General features: G+C 47.3%; 1 protein-coding gene across 1 annotated transcript; it reads left to right on the top strand.

Moving 5' to 3' along the window:
- Nucleotides 1-3,382: 3,382 nt before the first annotated feature.
- On the top strand, nt 3,383-17,926 carry LOC102942559 (aquaporin-2). Its single transcript, XM_007069915.4, has 4 exons — nt 3,383-3,833; nt 12,963-13,127; nt 14,210-14,290; nt 16,255-17,926. The coding sequence occupies exons 1-4, from the start codon at nt 3,471-3,473 to the stop codon at nt 16,468-16,470; spliced, it is 825 nt and encodes a 274-aa protein (XP_007069977.1). The 5' UTR covers nt 3,383-3,470; the 3' UTR covers nt 16,471-17,926.
- The last annotated feature ends 2,179 nt before the right edge of the window (nt 17,927-20,105 follow it).

The raw sequence follows: 20,105 nt of genomic DNA, 5'->3' as shown, positions 1-20,105 counted from the left end.
AAAGCACTTTAGAGAATTCATGCTGCTTTGCTGCTCATTAATTGTAATAGCAAACTGTTACTCATGAATTACCACCTTGCTAGCCACTCGTTAGTATTAATTGCATGAGCGATCCATTATTATTCTCTTTAATTGCTTATATAAATGATCTCACATAATAGCCTATCATTAGCTCAGTGGTTTGAGCATTGGCCTGCTAAACCCAGGGTTGTGAGTTCAATCCATTTAGCGATCTGGGGCAAAAATTGGGGATTGGTCCTGCTTTGAGCAGGGGTTGGACTAGATGACCTCCTGAGGTCCCTTCCAACCCTGATATTCTATGATTCTTATGTTATTTACTGAGTACCACCAAGTTCTCTGTGCTGCAGCATATAAGAATGTGCTCTCTGCCCTACAGGTTGGTCCCAGTCTATCTAGGTCAGTGGTTTTCAACTTGTGGTCCGTTTGGCTGTTTGGCAGCTGAGGGAGGCGCTTGGGGGCGGGTGGAGAGCAGGGGGCAGCGGGGAGGGGTTGGAGCAGGGGCAGGAAGAGGTGGAGCGAGGGTGGGGCCTCTGGGGAAGGGGTGGAAAGGGGGTGGGGCCTCGGGTCAGTCACGGATGGAGCCCCCCTGGGGAAAAATAGAAGTCAGCACCTACGTGTAGACATGTGCACAAGTAGGTCGATGCAAGGTGGCTTACGTTGATCTAACTTTGTAAGGCAGACCCGGCCTTTGAGAAAGAAGAAAACAAAACCTCATGAGAACCAGTGTCATGTTCCCAACAAATCAATCCAAGCCTGTCAGGAATACAGTCACTTGTGTGGCCGGTGCATGGGTTAGGATGGTCTCAGCAAGCCATAGAAAATAAAGATGGATCTGTTGCAGAGCTGGTAAAAAAAAACAAACCCCTTTTCACTGAAAGTTTTTTTCCCCATGAAAAATGGCTTTTAGACAAAACAGAAATTTTCACACACATAACTGAGGCAGCAAGCCCAGAGGTGCCGGGGCTGTAAACTGCCACGTCTAGAGGTGCCAGGGCTCAGCCCTGGCACAAATTAAGCACTGCTCGTAGGGTCACCAACAATCTCTTATTGCAAGGGACAGCCTTTATTTTTTTCATCTCTTTACAACAAGATCGGGAGTTGCTGCAAAAGGCAGCTGGAAATATCCCTGGCGAATGTAGGTGGGCACTGCATATTCATTAGGATTATTATTAATATTAATAATGATGATGGCTATAATAATGATGATGATAATATCAGGAGGTGGTGTGGGGCAGAGGTGCTAAGAAAACAGTCCCTTAGTTTTGAAATACAGTGTTGGCAACTGTAGGGTTCACCTTGGTTCAGCATGATCCTATTAATCTGGTACAGAGAGCAGCATCATCCATGTCTGTCATCGGGATCCCTGAGCAAACAAAAGCAATGCTGGATACCCCAGGAACAGCTGGGTAGTTGACTATTGTGGTAAGTGACTTGAGTATCTCAGCAGTCGGACACACTGAGTCATTACCTGCACGTTGAGGAAGCAGAGTAATTGTTCGCAACAACAGGGAAAGGACGATGATGGGGTGTGTAACGCCCACGCACTCAGGAAACGTGACGGTGACTCTGAGAACGAGGCCATGGTGAGGGAAGACCAGCCCAGGTGGCCAAAAAAGAACCGGCTCAATCCTCCAATTCTCCTCCCCACCCCACCCCCACCCCCGACTCTGAATGAAACTTTTAAAACGTTCATTAAACCCTCCAGCCACGGAGCATCATTTGCACTGGTCATAATTTCTTGCCAATCATTCTTAGAGTCCAGGTCCTATCTCTGCCTGGTACCTTTGACCCCACCTCACCAGTAGGACACTCTGAGACAGGGATTCCTTGGTCATAAAGATAATGCACTCTGGAGGCCTGCTGAATCAAGCTCCATTGAGTTTATATATCTCTTTATAGACGCACCTAGTGGCAGTCACCGATGGCTTTACCATGTGGGGAGTCTGGAATGGCTGGTGCAGGACAATAGTTGCTCTTTCAGACTCCAGCTTCTTTCCGGTATTACAGATGCATCTTTGCAAGACGAGCTCTGCCAGTGCAGCTCAGTCCCCATCCGGAGGCCCCAGTGCTGTGCCAATCCTGGGCTATTCCACGTCTCTGCCCGTGCACCTCAGGCCTGACCCACAGTCCCCAGGCCCCATGCTATTCCAGAACTCCGGATGCACCACAATCCTGACCCACACGTCTCCCCTGTGCAAACCTACTATTCCAGTCCCGGACTCTCATACGCACAGTTTTGCCAATGCACCTCAACCCTCACCCGCAGCACCCCCAGTCCAGGGCCCCCATCCAATTCTGCCACTGCAAAAGAGACTTGCTGGCATCACTGTATCCACCCAGTTCTGGGTCTTTCCTTGGCAGACACCAGCAACCACGTCAAATTGATTGGTGGTGTATGGATACATACACAAATGCCCGTTATGGACAAGGCTACACCCCACCAGCCAGATTCCGTCTGTGTTCTAACACAGGCTTTGAAAAAGCTAGAGGTTGTGCGCAGCAATGGGCCGGAGCCACAAAGAGCAGCTCGAGCGCCGTGTTCAAACCTTCTCAAACTTCTGGGGCTTGGGGACCCAGGACTTCTAGTTCGGCCCAGTAAAAAAATATGGGCTAGTCCTGCCAAACTTCAGATGGACATGGGGAGGAACAAGAAAGAAAGAAAGCAAAAGCAATTAGATAGGTAGTCAGATAGATAGCTGTGTATGGGGATAGATAGATAGACAGACAGAGTGGGTACATGGGATAGATAGATAGATAGATAGATAGAGTGGGTACATGGGATAGATAGATAGATAGATAGATAGATAGATAGATAGAGTGGGTACATGGGATAGATAGATAGATAGATAGATAGATAGAGTGGGTACATGGGATAGATAGATAGATAGATAGATAGATAGATAGATAGATAGATAGATAGATAGATAGAGTGGGTACATGGGATAGATAGATAGGTAGATATTCAGACCTGGATCCAAACTCCAAAGTTTGAGGAAGTTCAAGATTGAGACAAGCTGTTCAGACCCATCTCTAGTTCCCCCAAAACACCACTTCCTTATTTTCCCATCCCCGCTGAAAAGGCCAGTGGAGGTGAAGAGAGGGGAGAAAGGAATGACTGACACAGGAAGAGGGACCGTAGTAAAAGGCAAGGAATAACGCAGCTCAGCTTTGTGTTTTATGGCATCTCTCGAAGCTAATTTATGAGCACCTGAAATGGGCAAATGCCACATAATAGAGGGGGCAGGGTCTGAAGCCAGATACAGCTGGAACAAGAGGAAAAAAAGCATTACGTTTCCAAAGACCCTGACCCCACCTCCTGCCACAGCAGATCCCTGGATTTGCTGCACACGGACATATATAGATAGATATCTCGCACACCAGCACCTTTGCAGGCAGCAGCCACAGCAGCAGCAATCAGGCAGCTGTTAGGGTCATTCCTGGCAAACCCCATGATGTGGGAGCTCCGTTCCGTAGCCTTCACCCGGGCTGTCTTTGCTGAGTTTCTGGCCACACTGCTCTTCATCTTCTTTGGCCTGGGCTCTGCCCTCAGCTGGCCTTTGGCCCCCCCAGACGTCCTGCAGATCTCGCTGGCTTTCGGCTTGGCCATCGCCACACTGGTCCAGGCCCTGGGGCACATCAGCGGGGCGCACATCAACCCAGCGGTGACAGTGGCGTGCCTGGTGGGCTCTCACATCTCCTTCCTCAGAGCTGTCTTCTACGTGGCGGCGCAGCTTCTGGGGGCGGTCGCCGGGGCAGCTCTCCTGTACGAGCTCACCCCGCCGAACATCCGGGGACACTTGGCCGCCAACAAGGTAAGGATTCCACCAGCGCAGGAGCTCGCAGGGGGACAGGAGTGATGGATGGGTAGGGCTTTTGGGGAAACGAAGGCAAGTCAAGCGAGGTCATGTATAGCTGGGAATAGAACCCTGGAGTCCTGCCTCCCAGACCCCCCTTGCTCTGACCTGCCTCCCTCCTTCTGCTGGGAATGAACCCAGGTGTCCTGACACCCAGTACTGCGTTCCAACTATTAAACCGTGCTTCCTTCTAGCTGTGGGAATAGAACTTGGAGGTCCTGGCTCCCAATTCCCCCCACTCTAAGCATTCCCCAGTGCGGCCTATGAGACCAACCAACAAGAGTCAGGAAATTCACAGCCAAGCTGCCATTTTGACATAAGAGATTTTTCAGAGTTCCTAGCTCTGCCATGCTTAACCCTTCTCTGGGACCATGTTCCATCACCTCTACAATATCCTTGTTGGTGTGGGAATATGTAGTCTGTCTCCTGGTCACGTTAGGTCTTGCCAGTATTTCCAGGATGCTGGTTCCACTCCAGGCACCCGGATATCAGAGCTGGTACGACGGGTTTTTTTAAATACAGTCGCTGCTTCGCATCAGATAATGCCACTCAATGCTTTACTTTCAAAGGCTGGTAGTGGACCCACCTGGTTCATCACAATGCCCGGTAGAGAGACCCCTGCCCTGGCAGTGCCACCTTGCGGCCTCACCTGCCCTGGTCTGTAGCAAGTTAGAAGGATTTGACTCTGGTTTCGTACACTGTGCAACATCAGATTGCAGGGAGACATTTAAAGCTCTGACTTACAGGCAGAAAAACAAGGGAACTTGGGAAGTTGTACCTAGAAACCCCAGCTGATGCCCTGTCATTAACACACCGGGTCCGGATTCTCCACTGCCTTGCATTTTGTGCCATCATTGACACCTGGGAAAAGGGTGGGGAGGGAGGTTAAGCAGCTACAAAATCAGAATGTGAGCATTATGAATCCACTTTGCAAGGTGTAAATGACACCAGGTTGCAAGCCAGTGGAGAATCTGGCCCCATGCTGTCCTAGGAAGACAAGAAAAGCATCTATAACAGCACTGCCAAGTCTCATAATTTAATCGCGAGTCTTGAGCGATTTGGTGTCTTTCTTAAATCCCCAGCTCCTGGAATCATAAGATTTTGAGAGAGGCAGTTTTTATTTTTAAAATTTGTAAGTTTCCAGCCTTGATGGCTGCAACGAAAAGTTTGAAAATGACCCTAGGGTATCCTAAAAGTTCAAAAACTAAAAGGCTACAAAAAAGAACCCCAAATATATTAATAGTTTTAAATCTCATGATTTTTGGAGGCCTGACTTGTGTCTTTTAATGCTCGGGGTTGGTAATACTGCTGTTAACTCCAGCATTCTCATTATGTGGGCTCTCCTTTACCATGCCCCTAATAACAAAAACATTATGGGTCAGGTTCTCGGCTATGTAAAATTAGCCTGATATCCCTGGACCAGATTCTCATCCAAATCATCCAAAGCACAGGACTTGGTGGTGACGGGGGACTTCAGCTACCCAGACATCTGTTGGGAAAATAACACAGCTGGGCATAGATTTTCCAACAAGTTCTTGGACTGTATTGGAGTCAATTTTTTTATTTCAGGAGGTGGAGAAAGCCACTAGGGGAGAGGCTCTTCTAGATTTGAGTTTGGCAAATGGGGAACAACGGGTTGAGAATTTGAAAGTGGAAGGCAGCTTGGGTGAAAGTGTTCGTGCAGTGGCAGAGTTCATGCTTCTAAGGAATGGGAGGAGGGAAAACAGCAGAATAAAGATAATGGATTTCAAGAAGGCAGACTTAAGCAAACTGTTGATGGGTAAGATCCCTTGGGAAGCAAGTCTAAGGGGAAAAACAGCTCAAGAGAGTTGGCAGTTTTTCAAAGAGACATTACTAAGGGCACAAAAGCAAACTATCCCACTGCACAGGAAGGATAGGAAGTATGGCAAGAGACCACCCTGGCTTAACCAGGAGATCTTCAATGATCTGAAACTCAAACAAGAATCCTACAAAAAGTGGAAACTAAGTCAAATTTTGAAGGATGAATATAAACAAATAACACAAGTATGTAGGGACAAAATTAGAAAGTCCAAGGCACGAAACTAAATCAAACTAGCTAGAGACATAAAGGGTAACAAGAAAACATTCTACAAATACATGAGAAGCAAGAGGAAGACCAAGGACAGAGTAAACCCGTTACTCAATGGGGGCTGGGGGGACAACAGCAGAAAATGTGGAAATGGCAGAAGTGCTAAATGACTTTTTTGTTTCAGTTTTCACCAAAAAGTTTAGTAGTAATTGGACATCTAACATAGTGAACGCCACTGAAAATGAGGTCGGCTCAGAGGCTAAAATAGGGAAAGAACAAGTTAAAAATTAGACAAATTTTCAAGTCACCAGGATGAAGCACATCCTAGCATTCTCAAGGAGCTGACTGAGGAGAGATCTGAGCCATTAGCGATTATCTTCTAAAAGTCATGGCAGACTGGTACGATTCCAGAGGATTGGAAAAGGGCAAATATAGTGCCCATTTAAGGACAACCCAGGGAATTACACACCAGTCAGCTTAACCTCAGTACCCAGAAAGATAATGGAGCAAATAATTAAGAAATCGATGTGCAGACACTTAGAAGATAAGAAGGTGATAAGTAACAGTCAGCATGGATTTATCAAGAACAAATCATGTCAAACCAACCTACTTGCTTTCTTTGACAGGATAACAAGCCTTGTGGATGTGGGGAAGCAGTCGCTGTGGTATATCTTGATTTTGTAAGGCTTTTGATAGTATTTGGCATAACCTTCTCATAAACAAACTAGGGAAATACAATCTAGATGGAGCTACTATAAGGTGGGTGCAAAACTGGTTGGAAAACTGTTCCCAGAGAGTAATCAGTGGTTCACAATCAAGCTGGAAGGGCATATCAAGTGGCGTCGTGCAAAGGTTAGTTCTGTGTCTGGTTCTGTTCAATATCTTCATCAATGATTTAGATAATGGCATAGAGAGTACACTTATAAAGTTTGTGGACGATAACAAGCTGAGAGAGGTTGCAAGTGCTTTGGAGAATAGAATTAAAATTCAAAATGATCTGGACAAACTGGAGAAACGGTCTGAAGCAGGGATTGGTAACCTTTAGCATGCGGCCCGTCAGGGTAAGCTCCTTGCGGGCTGGGATGGTTTGTTTACCTGCCACTTATCATAGAATCATAGAATATTCTGGGACCTCAGGAGGTCATCTAATCCAACCCGCTGCTCAAAGCAGGACCAATCCCAACTAAATTATCCCAGCCAGGGCTTTGTCAAGCCTGCCTTAAAAACTTCAAAGGAAGGAGATTCCACCACCTCCCTAGGTAATGCATTCCAGTGCTTCACCACCCTCCTAGTGAAAAAGTTTTTCCTAATAGCCAACCTAAACCTCTCCCACTGCACCTTGAGACCATTACTCCTTGTTCTGTCATCTGCTACCACTGAGAACAGTCTAGAGCCATCCTCTTTGGAACCCCCTTTCAGGTAGCTGAAAGCAGCTATCAAATCCCCCCTCATTCTTCTCTTCGACAGACTAAACATCCCCAGTTCCCTCAGCCTCTCCTCATAACTCATGTGTTCCAGCCCCCTAATCATTTTTGTTGCCCTCCGCTGGACATTTTCCAATTTTTTCACATCCTTCTTGTAGTGTGGGGCCCAAAACTGGACACAGTACTCCAGATGAGGCCTCACCAATGTTGAATAGAGGGGAACGATCACGTCCCTCGATCTGCTGGCAATGCCCCTACTTATACATCCCAAAATGCCATTGGCCTTCTTGGCAACAACGGCACGCTGTTGACTTATATCCAGCTTCTCAGCCACTGTAACCCCTAGGTCCTTTTCTGCAGAACTGCTGCTTAGCCATTCGGTCCCTAGTCTGTAGCGGTGCATGGGATTCTTCCGTCCTAAGTGCAGGACCCTGCACTTGTCCTTGTTGAATCTCATCAGATTTCTTTTGGCCCAATCCTCTAATTTGTCTAGGTCCCTCGGTATCCTATCCCTACCCTCCAGCGTATCTACCTCTCCTCCCAGTTTAGTGTCATCTGCAAACTTGTTGAGGGTGCAATCTATGCCATCCTCCAGATCATTAATGAAGATATTGAACAAAACCAGCCCCAGGACCAATCTTTGGGGCACTCTGCTTGATACCAGCTGCCAACTAGACATGGACCCATTGATTACTACCCGTTGAGCCCAACAATCTAGCCAGCTTTCTATCCACCTTATAGCCCATTCATCTAGCCCATACTTCTTTAACTTGCTGGCAAGAATACTGTGGGAGACTTCCACGGGTTCGGCCGATCGCGGCTTTCACTGGCCGCGGTTCGCCATTCCAGGCCAATGGGGGTCGCAGGAAGCGGCGTGGGCCGAGGGATATAAGTAGGATGAAATTCAATAAGGCCAAATGCAAAGTACTCCACTTAGGAAGGAACAATCAGTTGCACACCTACAAACTGGGAAATGATTGCCTAGGAAGGAGGACTGCGGAGAGGGATCGATCGGGGGGTCAAAGTGGATCACAAGCTAAATATGAAACAACAGTGTAATACTGTTGCCAAAAAGCAAACTTCATTCTGGGCTGTATTAGCAGGAGTGTTGTGAGCAAGACACAAGAAGTAATTCTTCCGCTCTACTCCAGGCTGATTAGGGCTCAGCGGGAGTATTGTGTCCAGTTCTGGGCGCCACATTTAAGGAAAGAGATGGACAAATGGGAGAAAGTCCAGAGAAGAGCAACCAAAATGATTAAAGATCTAGAAAACACGACCTATGATGGAGACCAGAGTTCAAGTGCCTGTTCTGTCACAGATTTCCTGTGTGATAATAGACAAATCACAGAGCCACTCTGCGCCTCAGTTTCCCCATATGTAAAGGGGGATAATAGCAAACCTCTGCCTTACAGGGGAACTGTGAGGATAAACACCTTAAAGACTTTGGATAGTACAATAATGGAGGCACATACAAGTACCTTAAATAGATAGTAGCCTTTGTACAAGTCTTTAAATTGTGATTTGAGGACTTCAGTAACTCAGCCAGAGGTTCGGGGTCTATTACAGCAGTGGGTGGGCGAGGTTCTGTGGCCTGCAATGTGCAGGATTCAGACTAGATGATCATGATGGTCCCTTCTGACCTTAAAGTCTATACAGGTGTGAACGATTACTCAAGGGCAAGGACAAGTAGCATCAGGCCCTGTATTTTTCAAGTGATCTAGCAATTTGAATCAAATCCAGGTCAGGACCGACAGAAAGCTAACAGCATCTCTCAGCCGTTGTCACGCGTAGGAATAGCGTACTATCCCTTTAAATAGTTTGCGTGCCCTCTGGTAGCGCTCACCGTGTTTATGCGATGAAATCAGCCAGAGCAGCAAGGATGCATAGAGCTAGGCTTTGCACATCTGAAAGGACCACAGGACTGAGCTCCCCTCCAGATCAGTGAGCAAGGTAGGAGAAGCCTACACAGACCCGCTGCTCCTGGCATGTACCTGTCCTGGGCACAGACAGATGCCTGCCGTTCCAGAGCTCTATCACTCTCCCCCCAGGATGCAACATGCCTGTGACATATAGAGCTCCTCACGCTACACAGGGAGGTGAAAGGATCAGCTCTGGTTTGTAAATAACACAGTATTGCCAGGCCCAAATGCTCACAAATCATGAGTCATGTGCACCAAAAATCCTGAGATTGGCTTTAAAATCATGAAATTACGTCAAAATACTAGATTTGCTGCTCTTTTTATTTGGCCTCTGCTTTTTGAGCCTTTGGGATGAACTGGGGTCACAAGTTGAAGCTGGAAACTTACTTTTTCATGAAGAACAAAGGCTCAAATCATCACTTGATTCCAGGAGCTGGGGCTTTAAGGAAAACAATAATTATCATGAGACTCATGACAAACTCATGAGAGTTGGCAACACTGGACTAAAAGGCTGAAGAGGGGGGCTAGCTTCTCTTCTCAGGCCTTGTCTACACCCAAAAGTTCACTGCTTTAACTGTACCGACATAGCGAAAGCAGTGCAACCTGCCCCAGTGTGAATGCAGTTATGCCAATATAAAAATCCTCATATCTGTATGATTCATTCCTGTAAGGGAGGAGGAATAAGGTATGCTGGTATAAAGCACTTTTAGACCCGTAGAACTGCCTCGACAGTAGGAGCTGTACCAGTATGACTAGGAATCACGTTCCCAAAATGACTGCACAAAGTCTGCACTGCAATCAGAGGTGTGATTTAATTTGCCGCACTTGTAGATAGACATCCCTAGTCTGGATATAGCTCGTGCCCCTAACAGTAGCAGAGAACCCAGCTCACCAGATTTTGCAAAGGGACTGCTCAGTGCAACAAAAACCAGTCGACTCACAGGACCACAGGCAGGAAACTTGTTTCTTGGTTTTTAACTGCATCACAACAGAAGAGGGGGATGGGGAAAACTTCCCATGGACTAAACAGAAAGTAAGGGAGAAGTGGATCAGGGCTTCAACCCAGAGTACTGGGAGTAACCTAGTTAACCCTTTGATGACCACTTTACTACATCACTGCGATTGCTATTCTAGTGACTAGATCAAAGTTAGCTCAGCTGGGTCTGTGGTCACACCTCCGACAGCAGTGTGTAATCCAGGCTTCAGTAACGCCCGTGTAAATCCGGAGTTATGCAATCCCTGGCTTTATACCAGCGTAATGGAGATCAGAATGTAGGCCTTAACCTTCCTGGCCGGCAAAGAGGTGATACAGTGAGGGGGAAAAAAACTGCAGGTGGAATTTCTGGTTCTGTCTAAAACATCTAGATTTCAGTATTTAACAGTGCATGGCTCAGGCTCCAGCGGCGTAGCTGGACCATAGATAAGATCTCAGCCAACCCCAGAGCGCCACTCGCACTGCAAATTGGTCAATTAACCAGCAACATCCCGTGGTACCGCCACTTACATTGGATTAAGGAAACACGAGCCGCCATTTATATTGCAAAACGTACACTGGAGATGTTATCTCGAAGTGTGGTCAGATTAGGTTTAGTGCAATTGCTGAGCACAGAAGTGACTGCTTGGAAAGGCTGACCTGGAAACTGGTACAAGCTAGGTGCATATTGTGCGTGCGTGTGCACGAGAGAGAGAGAGAGAGCAAATCAGTGATTACCATTGTGAAAAATAAAACTCTCATTTCCCGACACTTGAACTTTTCAAAAACTGTCTCGGGTCACAAGTGACATGAATTTTGTGGGTCTCATTAGAGTCCTTGACGGCACACCTCACAACTACTAGACATTTGGCAGGATCTCCTTAAAAGAGGCACAGCATGGGAATAGCACCGTACAAGAACAAGGAGACCGATACGGAAAGGCAGCAAACTCTTCAAAACCATGCATGGAAATACTCTTGCACACAATGCACAATGAGCCTGTGGAACTCATTGCCACAAGATAGTATTGAGACCAAAGAGTTTTGAAGGGCTCAAAAAAACCTAGGTGGAGCCCTGACTCCGATCCACTCTGGCAGTTCCTATGTTCCTTGCAAGTCAAGAGGATATGTTGACAGAGAGGGAAGGATCCAGACTAGGAGCACAAGTGAGGACTGAGATGCATTGACAAAGCTGGAGTGGAGGAAGGGCTGACAGAGCAGGGGTTTTGCAGAGCAGGATACAAGGGCATCAGCTGGGCTGTGTGGGGACCTGGGACTGCAGCGGTTGATGCTGGTAAGACCGAGGTGCCTTGGCAGAGCTGTGGAGCAGCTTACACAGCCTGTACTTACTCTGTACCTTCTGCAAGCCTTCCAGATGGAGGGACCAGGCAGGGCTTAGCAGGGAGATTCATAGAGTCCAAGGCCAGAAGGGACCATTTGTGATCATCTAATCTGACCTTCTGGATAACATAGGCCAGAGACTTTCCCTCAAAATATTTAAATCCGTCTTGATTTAAAAATGGTCAGTGATGGAGAATCCCCCACGATCCTTGGTACATGGTTCCAGTGGGTTCATTACTCTCACCATTAAAAATGCATGCCTTCTTTCCCATCTGAATGGGGCTAGCATCAACTTTCAGCTCATGGATCGCGTTAGATCTTCCTCTGCTGGACAGAAGAGCCCACGATTAAATATTTGCTCCCCGTGGAGATACTTGTAGACTGTGCAATCCAGTCCCCCCTTCACCTTCTCTTTGCAAGCTAGATAGATAGACTCAAAGCGCTCAGTCTCGATGTTTTCCAATCTTTTAATCATTCTCCTGGCTCTTCTCTGAACCCCTCAACATCCTTCTTGAATTGTGGGTGCCAGGGCTGGACACAGGATTCCAACAGTGCTCCCGCCAATGCCAAATACAGAGGTAAAGTAAACTCTCTACTCATAGGCACCGGCTTCTTCTGGGCCCAGGGGATGCTCAACCCCAGCTCCGCCCCCACCCCCACCGCCACCCGACCCCTTTCCCCAAGCCCCCAGTCCTGCCTCTTCCTGCCCCCACTCTGCCCCAAGCCCTGCCCCACCCACCCTTTCTCCCACGTCCCCGCCTCTTCCTGCCCCTGCACAGTCTCTTCCCCGCCTTTTCCAGCCCCCTCCCCCGAGCACGCCCCATCCCCGCTCCTCCGCTTCCTCCCAGAGCCTCCTGCACGCCGCGAAACAGCTGATTGTTGTGAGTCGGAGGCAGGGAGAGGAGTTGATCGGCAGGGTTGCTGGCGGCCGGGAGGCGCTGGGGGCAAAAGGGGGAAGCTGGCTGCTGGTGGGTGCTAATTTTTTCCCATGGGTGCGCCAACCCTGTCTCTATGGCACCTATGTCTCTACTTCTACTCAAGATTCCCCTGTCTGCGATTCCTAGGATGGTATTAGCCCTTTTTGGCCACAGTGTCACACGAGGAGCTCGGACACAGCTGATTCCCCACCATGACCCCCAAATCTTTTTCAGAGTCACTGCTTCCGAGGACAGAGCTCCCCTGCCCTGTAAGTCTGGCCTGCATGCTTTGCTCCCAGATGTCTTCATTTACATTCAGCCATATTAAAACGCATATGGTTTTCTTTTGTGGCCAGTTCACCAAGCCATCTCGATGTCTCTGAATCAGCGACCTGTTCCTCTTCCTAAAGCACCAGGGAAGGGCGCGCACTCATTACTGAGAAGCTGCTTTCCTCTCGTTTCAGCTACACAATGACACGACTCCAGGCCAGGCTGTCACCGTCGAGCTGTTCCTCACCTTCCAGCTGGTCCTGTGCATTTTTGCTTCCACCGATGACCAGAGAAGTGATAATGTCGGCTCTCCAGCCTTGTCCATCGGCCTTTCTGTCGCCGTGGGTCACTTGCTGGGGGTGCGTCACAATGGCCTGACTTTTGCATTTTAGAGCGATGACACAAGCATGCCCATGTCCCAGATAGTTTCACTAGGTTGGGTGCTCTACCAAGCAGAGGAAGAATGGCCCAGTGGCTAGGGTGTCAGCTTGGGATTTGTAAGAGCTGGTTTTGATTCCTTGCTCTGCAACAGCTTTCCTGTGTGACCTTAGGCAAGTCACTTAGCCTCTCTGTGCCTTCCCAAAGGGGGAGAGTAGCAATTCCCTGCCCTCAGGGGTGTTGTGAGGCTAAGTCAGTTAATGGTTGTGAGGTGCTGAGATACGACAGTAATGGAGAACATTCTGGGTTTGCGCAGTCCCTAACACAAGGCGGTCATGTGCATGGCTCCAAAGCACTATGGTAACACTACAAATAAATACCCAACATAGATCACTCCAGCCCCAGACTCACCAAACTAGAGATGCATCAGAGACTAGTATGCAGATTCCCTCCACAGATCTTGAAGCCCTTTGCAAACATGAATGACCCCCTTTTGGATCTAGGTCAGTATCATCTCCATATTACAGGGGAGGTAATTGAGGAGACTTGCCCAACACCTGTGTAGCCGAGCAGGCAACAATTCTGTGCTTTACCCATTAGACCATGTTTTCCATAAGAGCTCCCAGAGCTGGAGAGAAATTCCCAGCTACTCAAGGCCCAGCCCCTTCCAGCAGGAGCAATGAGAGAATTTAGCTCATTTAACTAGCTATACGACTGGGTGGTGAAAGATGCCCGTCATTCTTTTCCTGCCTGGAGGACTAAATCATAGAATATCAGGGTTGGAAGGGACCTCAGGAGGTCATCTAGTCCAACGCCCTGCTCAAAGCAGGACCAATCCCCAATTTTTGCCCCGATCCCTAAATGGCCCCCTCAAGGATTGAACTCACAACCTTGGGTTTACCAGGCCAATGCTCAAACCACTGAGCTATCCCTCCCCCCCAAGGCTTGCGCCAATGAACGAAGCATGCTAACAACAGGCTAAGGCGTTTAAAGATAGTCTTGTTGCTGAAAGAGTTTGGTGGTTAATAATAACTGTGCCCCTTTTTCACCCCCCACCCCCCAGATCCACTACACCGGCTGCTCTATGAACCCCGCCAGATCTTTCGCCCCAGCTGTGATAGTAGGAGACTTCAGCGCCCATTGGGTAAGAATTCAGCCCCCCGCATTCCTCATAGCTGCAGACCTGGGTGCAGTTTTGGCAGGACGAGCTGCCGTGCATAGGGTTGCCAATTGTGGTTGGACGTATTCCTGGAAGTTTCATCACATGACGTAACCTTTAATGAAAGATTCATCTCTTATTCCAGGAGACCCAACTCTAGGCCAGGCACTGTGGTGTCAATATTTCTAGAACTCTCGAGAGTCAGCCTAGCTGCTGGCATTTTGACAGTGAGAAGGGTAATAATAATATTATCTAAAACAGGCTCTGGTTGACACCTGGAAGACAGATCTAGAGATTGGGAGCAATAGATATAGCAAACCATAGCCCGAAATTGCCTAACCAACTGGCTAAGTTGCAACAGGAAAAGGGTGTGTGGTTCATTCTATGTGAGTTGGCAGTAGGCACAAAACCTACAGAGACTTTAACTCTAGTTATTATCCAACTAATCTTTCCCGATTCTAGTCTGAACCAGCGTGGTTCAATTTTTCTATCAGATGTGGTTGGCATTTGTTTGGAATCCAAGGTTTGTGTTCAGTGAACCAGAAAAGGGGTAGAGGAAGAGACGCTTTGCTCATTCTTGGCAAGTTTTAGCAAAAGTTCTGTGAGTTTGATCGACTTCCTGGGTCAGAGGTCAGGCGACAGCCATCTTGAAAAATGTTTCTTTTGCATGTTGACCAGGAAAATGTGCCTGCCAAGAGCAGATTCAGAACTAGAGTCCTGGAACACATGGAAGCTGTGTTTTAGTTTTGCAGAACTGCATTGGTTCAGTCTGGGGTTTTGCATAGATCAAACCGAGTTTGGTGGTCACCTGAGTCTCATTTTACCCAAATCACCAAGGTGATTAAGGTGACTAAATAAATAACACTGAAGTTATACTACTTAGCACTTATCTACTGATGCAATCTAATGAACATTCAAAGATCTCAAAGCACTTTATAAGATGGGTAATATCACCATCTCCATTCACCCAGATGGACAAACCAAGCCTCAGAGAGGGGAAGTGCCTTGCTTTAGATCAGAGAGCAATTTAATACTTGAACTGAGAAAAGAAAAGAAATCCTGCCTCCCTACTTTAACCACTAGACCACTTTCCCTTCCAGAACTGGGACCAGAACTCAGGAGTCCTGGTTCCCAATCCCAGCCCTGATCTAACCACTGGTCCTCATTCCCCACAAAGGCTGGGAAGAAAACCCAAGAGTCACAATTCCCAATCTTCTATTCGCCCAGCTGAGCACAGTCCTTCCTACAGCTGAGCACAGAACCAAAGAGGTTAAATGCTCAGTAGTGTGTTCGAACCACAAGCCTGCACCACTTTCCAAAGTTTTGGTTTCATCACAATCCCTAACCCAGGTTTGGGCAATGGCTGCACTACAGTTTAAGATGACATAAATTATGTCACTCCAGTGGTGTGAATTAGCCACTCCCCGAGCAACGTAATTTATGCCAATTTAAGCACCACACTATGAGAAGTTGGGGGTGGATTAATTAAGTCAATGGGAGAGCTCTTTCCCACCGGTTTAGAGCGGCTACACAGAGAGTTTACAGCAGACTTAGATTTAGTGTTGCAAAAGCTCATTGGTTTGATCTTGGTTCCACAAAACCAACCACTAAAAAAGCCAGGGTTGTTTTCAGATCCATTTTATCAGAACCACCAGCGCTTTGGGGATGGTAGTTCGGACAAAACGATCTGTTTTGGGTCCAAAAAGCAGTGGAGACCAAGATGAAGCAAATATAGATGGATGTATGTGTCCCACTGGGATGAAAAGGTTATGGCCATGGGCAAATTTTGAGCCCCGTTGGTTCCCAAATGCAGAGAGAACTCAAGCTTAGGTGGCTTGAAGACCAGACTCAGATCCATAAATATCTGCTGTTCATCTCAAGTTCCAGCTAAATTTCTGAGTCCTGCAGCTCATTCGGGAGACTTATTTTTTCTCTCTCCATCTGCCCAGGTCTTCTGGCTGGGGCCCTTGGCTGGTGCAGTGGTGGCCTCGCTGATCTACAATTATATTCTCTTCCCACGCACAAAGACCCTATCAGAGAGACTCGCCATCTTCAAAGGCCTCGAGCCTGAGGAGGACTGGGAAGAGCGCGACGTTCACCGGAGGCAGTCGATGGAGCTGCACTCCCCGCAGACTCTGCCAAGGGGGGTGACGGAGAAAGTCTAGCTAAGCCCCCACAGGCTTCAAAAGGCGCTAGCCATGTTCTCCGGCATCTCTTTTAGACCAGCACACGTTCGGACGAGTGACAAATGCACTTTCCCCACTTTTGCCGCAGAGTAAAGCGGCCAGAAGTTGCCCCAATGAGCCGTAAAAGGTTTGCTCCCATTGTTAGCTGTGCCCCATTCCCTGGGCAATTCACTTAACCTTCCCTATGCTCGCCAGCTTTCCACCTTTACGGTCCGTCAACAACCCCTTGCCTGAACCAAACACCGGCTCTGCCTACAGAACACACTGACCCCTAGTGGCCTCAGGATGGCAACCCCAGGAGGCAGAGCTCCTGGGCCCGATTCCTAGCTCTGCCACCAAATGTAATTTGGCACATCGCTTCTTTTCTCCATACCTCAGTTTCCCCATTTGTAGAAGGAGGGTAATACTACTTCCCACCTCACTGAGCTCTCGTGATGGATTAACATTTGCTGAGCACTTGAAAGCGCTATATATTAGCGTTGTTTTTATTACTGTTGCCATTTAATGGAGCAGGGAGATTGCTACCTATTCTGGTCCGCTCCCCCAGTGTCTCACACTTCTCTCACTGCTATGGCTGCTTGGACCCAGACTGGAGTGTGTCCCATGTAACAAGCAGTAAGCGACTCATCATCCATCATATCAGGAGAGCTTTGATAAACTTCATCTGGCTGGTTCCTCCGGTGTGCCAGCTCCCATGTTTCTACAGAGAACTACAGCCCCTCTGTATTCCCCAGAGCCATCTCCCGGCTTGTTCCCTCGACATTTGCCTCCAAGTCTAATTCACTGTATGCCCAAGCTCCTTCTTATTCTTGTATTAAATTGTCACAGGCATCCTTGTGAGGCTCTTAAATCCCACCCCAGAGGTGGCTGCATTTCCCCCGGCAGGTAAAGCAGCGGTGCCTTAACCTGTTCTGGGTCAGGACTAAAAATATGGCCCCCTGCGCCCCAAGCCTCTTCTTCCAATCAGAATAGTTTTAAGACAAAAACAAAAAACTTGCCCTGTCTCTCTGTAGATTGAACTAAAGTGATAGAGTTCACTGATTTAAAATGTGATTTGAATCAGTTGCAAACAATATCATTTAAATCACCAATTTTCTTTTCTTTTTTAAAAATATTTCTTATTTTAGTTACTTTCCTAAGGAAAACTTAATTCTTACTGGCTGACAGAAGAGCCCAAGGAACTTACCCAAAACTTATCCTCGCAATCAGCTGGCATAAATAATGACTGTATATATTTATTCAGATTCTTCATTTTTACATTCCAGTACTAACCAATGTCAATGACTGTTCTCTTTCTGTTATAGACATTTTAACTTATTGTTCATTGTGATTGTGAGTAAAGCTAAAATGAAATGGAACGGAGCCATGAAAATGATTTTTTTAAATATATTTGAATATTTGTTGTATTAATTTCAAATAAAGCACTTTAAATTTGCGTTTACATGTCAAATCAATAAAATAAGAGACTCGCATTTATATAGTAGTTCATCCCAAAGTGCTTTACAAACTGGTTCCGCATCAGACCACATTCTGCTATCCTGACACAGAATAGTCATTTATGTCCTCAGAATGAGACCAGATGGTAGAAGTGGGTGCGTAATGATTCCTCACCCACCACTGAAATGCAGCCACCTCTGGGGTGGAACGCAGCCCCCTTTCTATCACCAGCAACACACTGTAGCTTTTTTATTTGTGTTGGACGGTAAGACCGGACACATTAACCTTTTATCAACCCAGTCCACATCATCTAACTGGGGGACACAAAATAAAGATCAGTCCCTTACCAGTACTCCAGTGTGTCACATTTTTATTACCCGCTTGTGACAATTAAATCTGATCTCTGCTACACCTGTAGGCCAAATTCTCAGCAGGCATCAACTGACCTGCAGCAGTCAATGGAGCAACACCAGCTGACAGTCTGGCCAGTGACTTCAATGGATTCATGCTGATTTACGCCATCTGGGGATCTGGCCCCTTGGCCCCAGTGGAGCTACACCAATTTACATCCGTTGAGAATCTAACCCTCTGACATCAAGGGAATGACACTGAATTACAACAACTGGGGTAATTGGCTTATTTACTTTAACGTAAACCAGTTTACACCAGCTGGGAAGCTGGTCCCATCCTCTCCAAGGTATTTAGGTGCCTAAGTCCCAAATGGGAGTTAGGTGCCTCAATACCTCTGAGGATCTGGGCAGCAGCCCATTGGCTTCACTGGCGGGGCGGCAATTTACACCACTTCAGAATCCGGCTCCTTTGCTGCAATGAAGCTATACCAGTTTACACTAGCTGAGAATCTGCCCCGTTTACACCAGGGGAGTCGCTCCAGATTTACACTAATGTAACTCGGATCACACCTGGTGTCACAGGGATCAGATCTGCCTGAAGGAAACCCAGGACTAAGCCAAAGGAGCCACACTTTGCAGCTGAGCTTCTGTTTATAAATAGTTTTAACAGGGGTCAATAAAAGAGAAGGCACTGTTTTAATAAGCTGTTAATCACTTACAATAGATTGCTGTAGAATCCAGCAGGTCTATGGGGTTGCTTATTACCAACTATAACATCTGCTCCTGAGGCACTTAGAAGCATGAATAATGGTATGTCTGTAACATGTATTATTAACCCTTTATAAACCATGTATCAATGGACCCTCAAAGCATGGCTGCCACGTCAACAAGGAAAATGGAAATATTGCACGGGATAACCTCTTGCTCTCCCTGACTTGAGGTTTATCCTTTGAGTCCTGATGCTCCAGACCTCAGGCCCATTGTTTTATTGATGCCAGTGGAGAAGGGTGAAACGCTGGTACTATAGATATGCGAGATCCTATCATTTCAGAAATGCTCAGCCCCACTCTGCTCTGAGATGGCTCCAAGACACCAAAATGAACCTGTCCTTTTAGCCCCAAAAACAGCAACCTAGCCACCAGCATTATGCAGGTACTCAGCATCAGAGGGATGCCACAAAGGGTTTTTATTTTTATCTTTCTTCCTCAATTATCACCTGGCTCACTTTGGCCATTACCCTGTGGCCACTGGATTAGCTGCCATGGGGATCTCCCGCAGCACCCTACCATGCTTCCCATAGCTTGGTGCAAGCCGCCGTCTCATGGCTGCAGTCTCCAGAGAATAATATTAACACCACCTCAGCAGATTGCAAAGCACTTGACAAAAGTGGGCAATTTAATTATCCCCATTTTACAGATGGGGAAACTGAGGCACAGGGGGCATGATTTGCCCAAGGTCACCCACTGGCAGAGCTGGGACCAGAACCCAGCTTTAGGCCGGCGCACTAGCCACTAGGCCATGCTGCCTCTCATCTCATCAAGCAGGCACACAGCCTCTTTATTGTTTTGCTCCTTGGCTGGCGCTGAGTCACTGCAACCTAAAAACCATCAGCCGTTTGGCGGGACGTTTGCCAACTCTCATAATTCTATTGTGGGTCTCGGGATATTTCCTGCTGTTCTTAAACTCCCAGCTACTGTATGTGTGTGATTAGGTGACAATACCAGCTCACATTTAAGAAAAAAAACTAAGTTTCTAACCTTCGTGGCTGCAGAAAAAAATTAACTATTTTTGGATGTTTTCTGCATTTTCAAATATATTGATTTCAAT

This window comes from Chelonia mydas, chromosome 20, assembly GCF_015237465.2.
Source record: "Chelonia mydas isolate rCheMyd1 chromosome 20, rCheMyd1.pri.v2, whole genome shotgun sequence".
NCBI classification, from domain to species: domain Eukaryota; kingdom Metazoa; phylum Chordata; order Testudines; family Cheloniidae; genus Chelonia; species Chelonia mydas.
This window is presented reverse-complemented; position numbering and strand designations above follow the sequence as displayed.

What these genes read in the sequence shown, in the direction of transcription:
- LOC102942559 (XM_007069915.4), top strand. Translation starts at nt 3,471, where the DNA reads ATGATGTGGGAGCTCCGTTCCGTAGCCTTCACCCGGGCTGTCTTTGCT. An exon ending in GACACTTGGCCGCCAACAAG is followed by an intron (nt 3,834 to 12,962) that starts GTAAGGATTCCA and finishes CTCTCGTTTCAG; the next exon opens with CTACACAATGACACGACTCC. An exon ending in GAGACTTCAGCGCCCATTGG is followed by an intron (nt 14,291 to 16,254) that starts GTAAGAATTCAG and finishes CCATCTGCCCAG; the next exon opens with GTCTTCTGGCTGGGGCCCTT.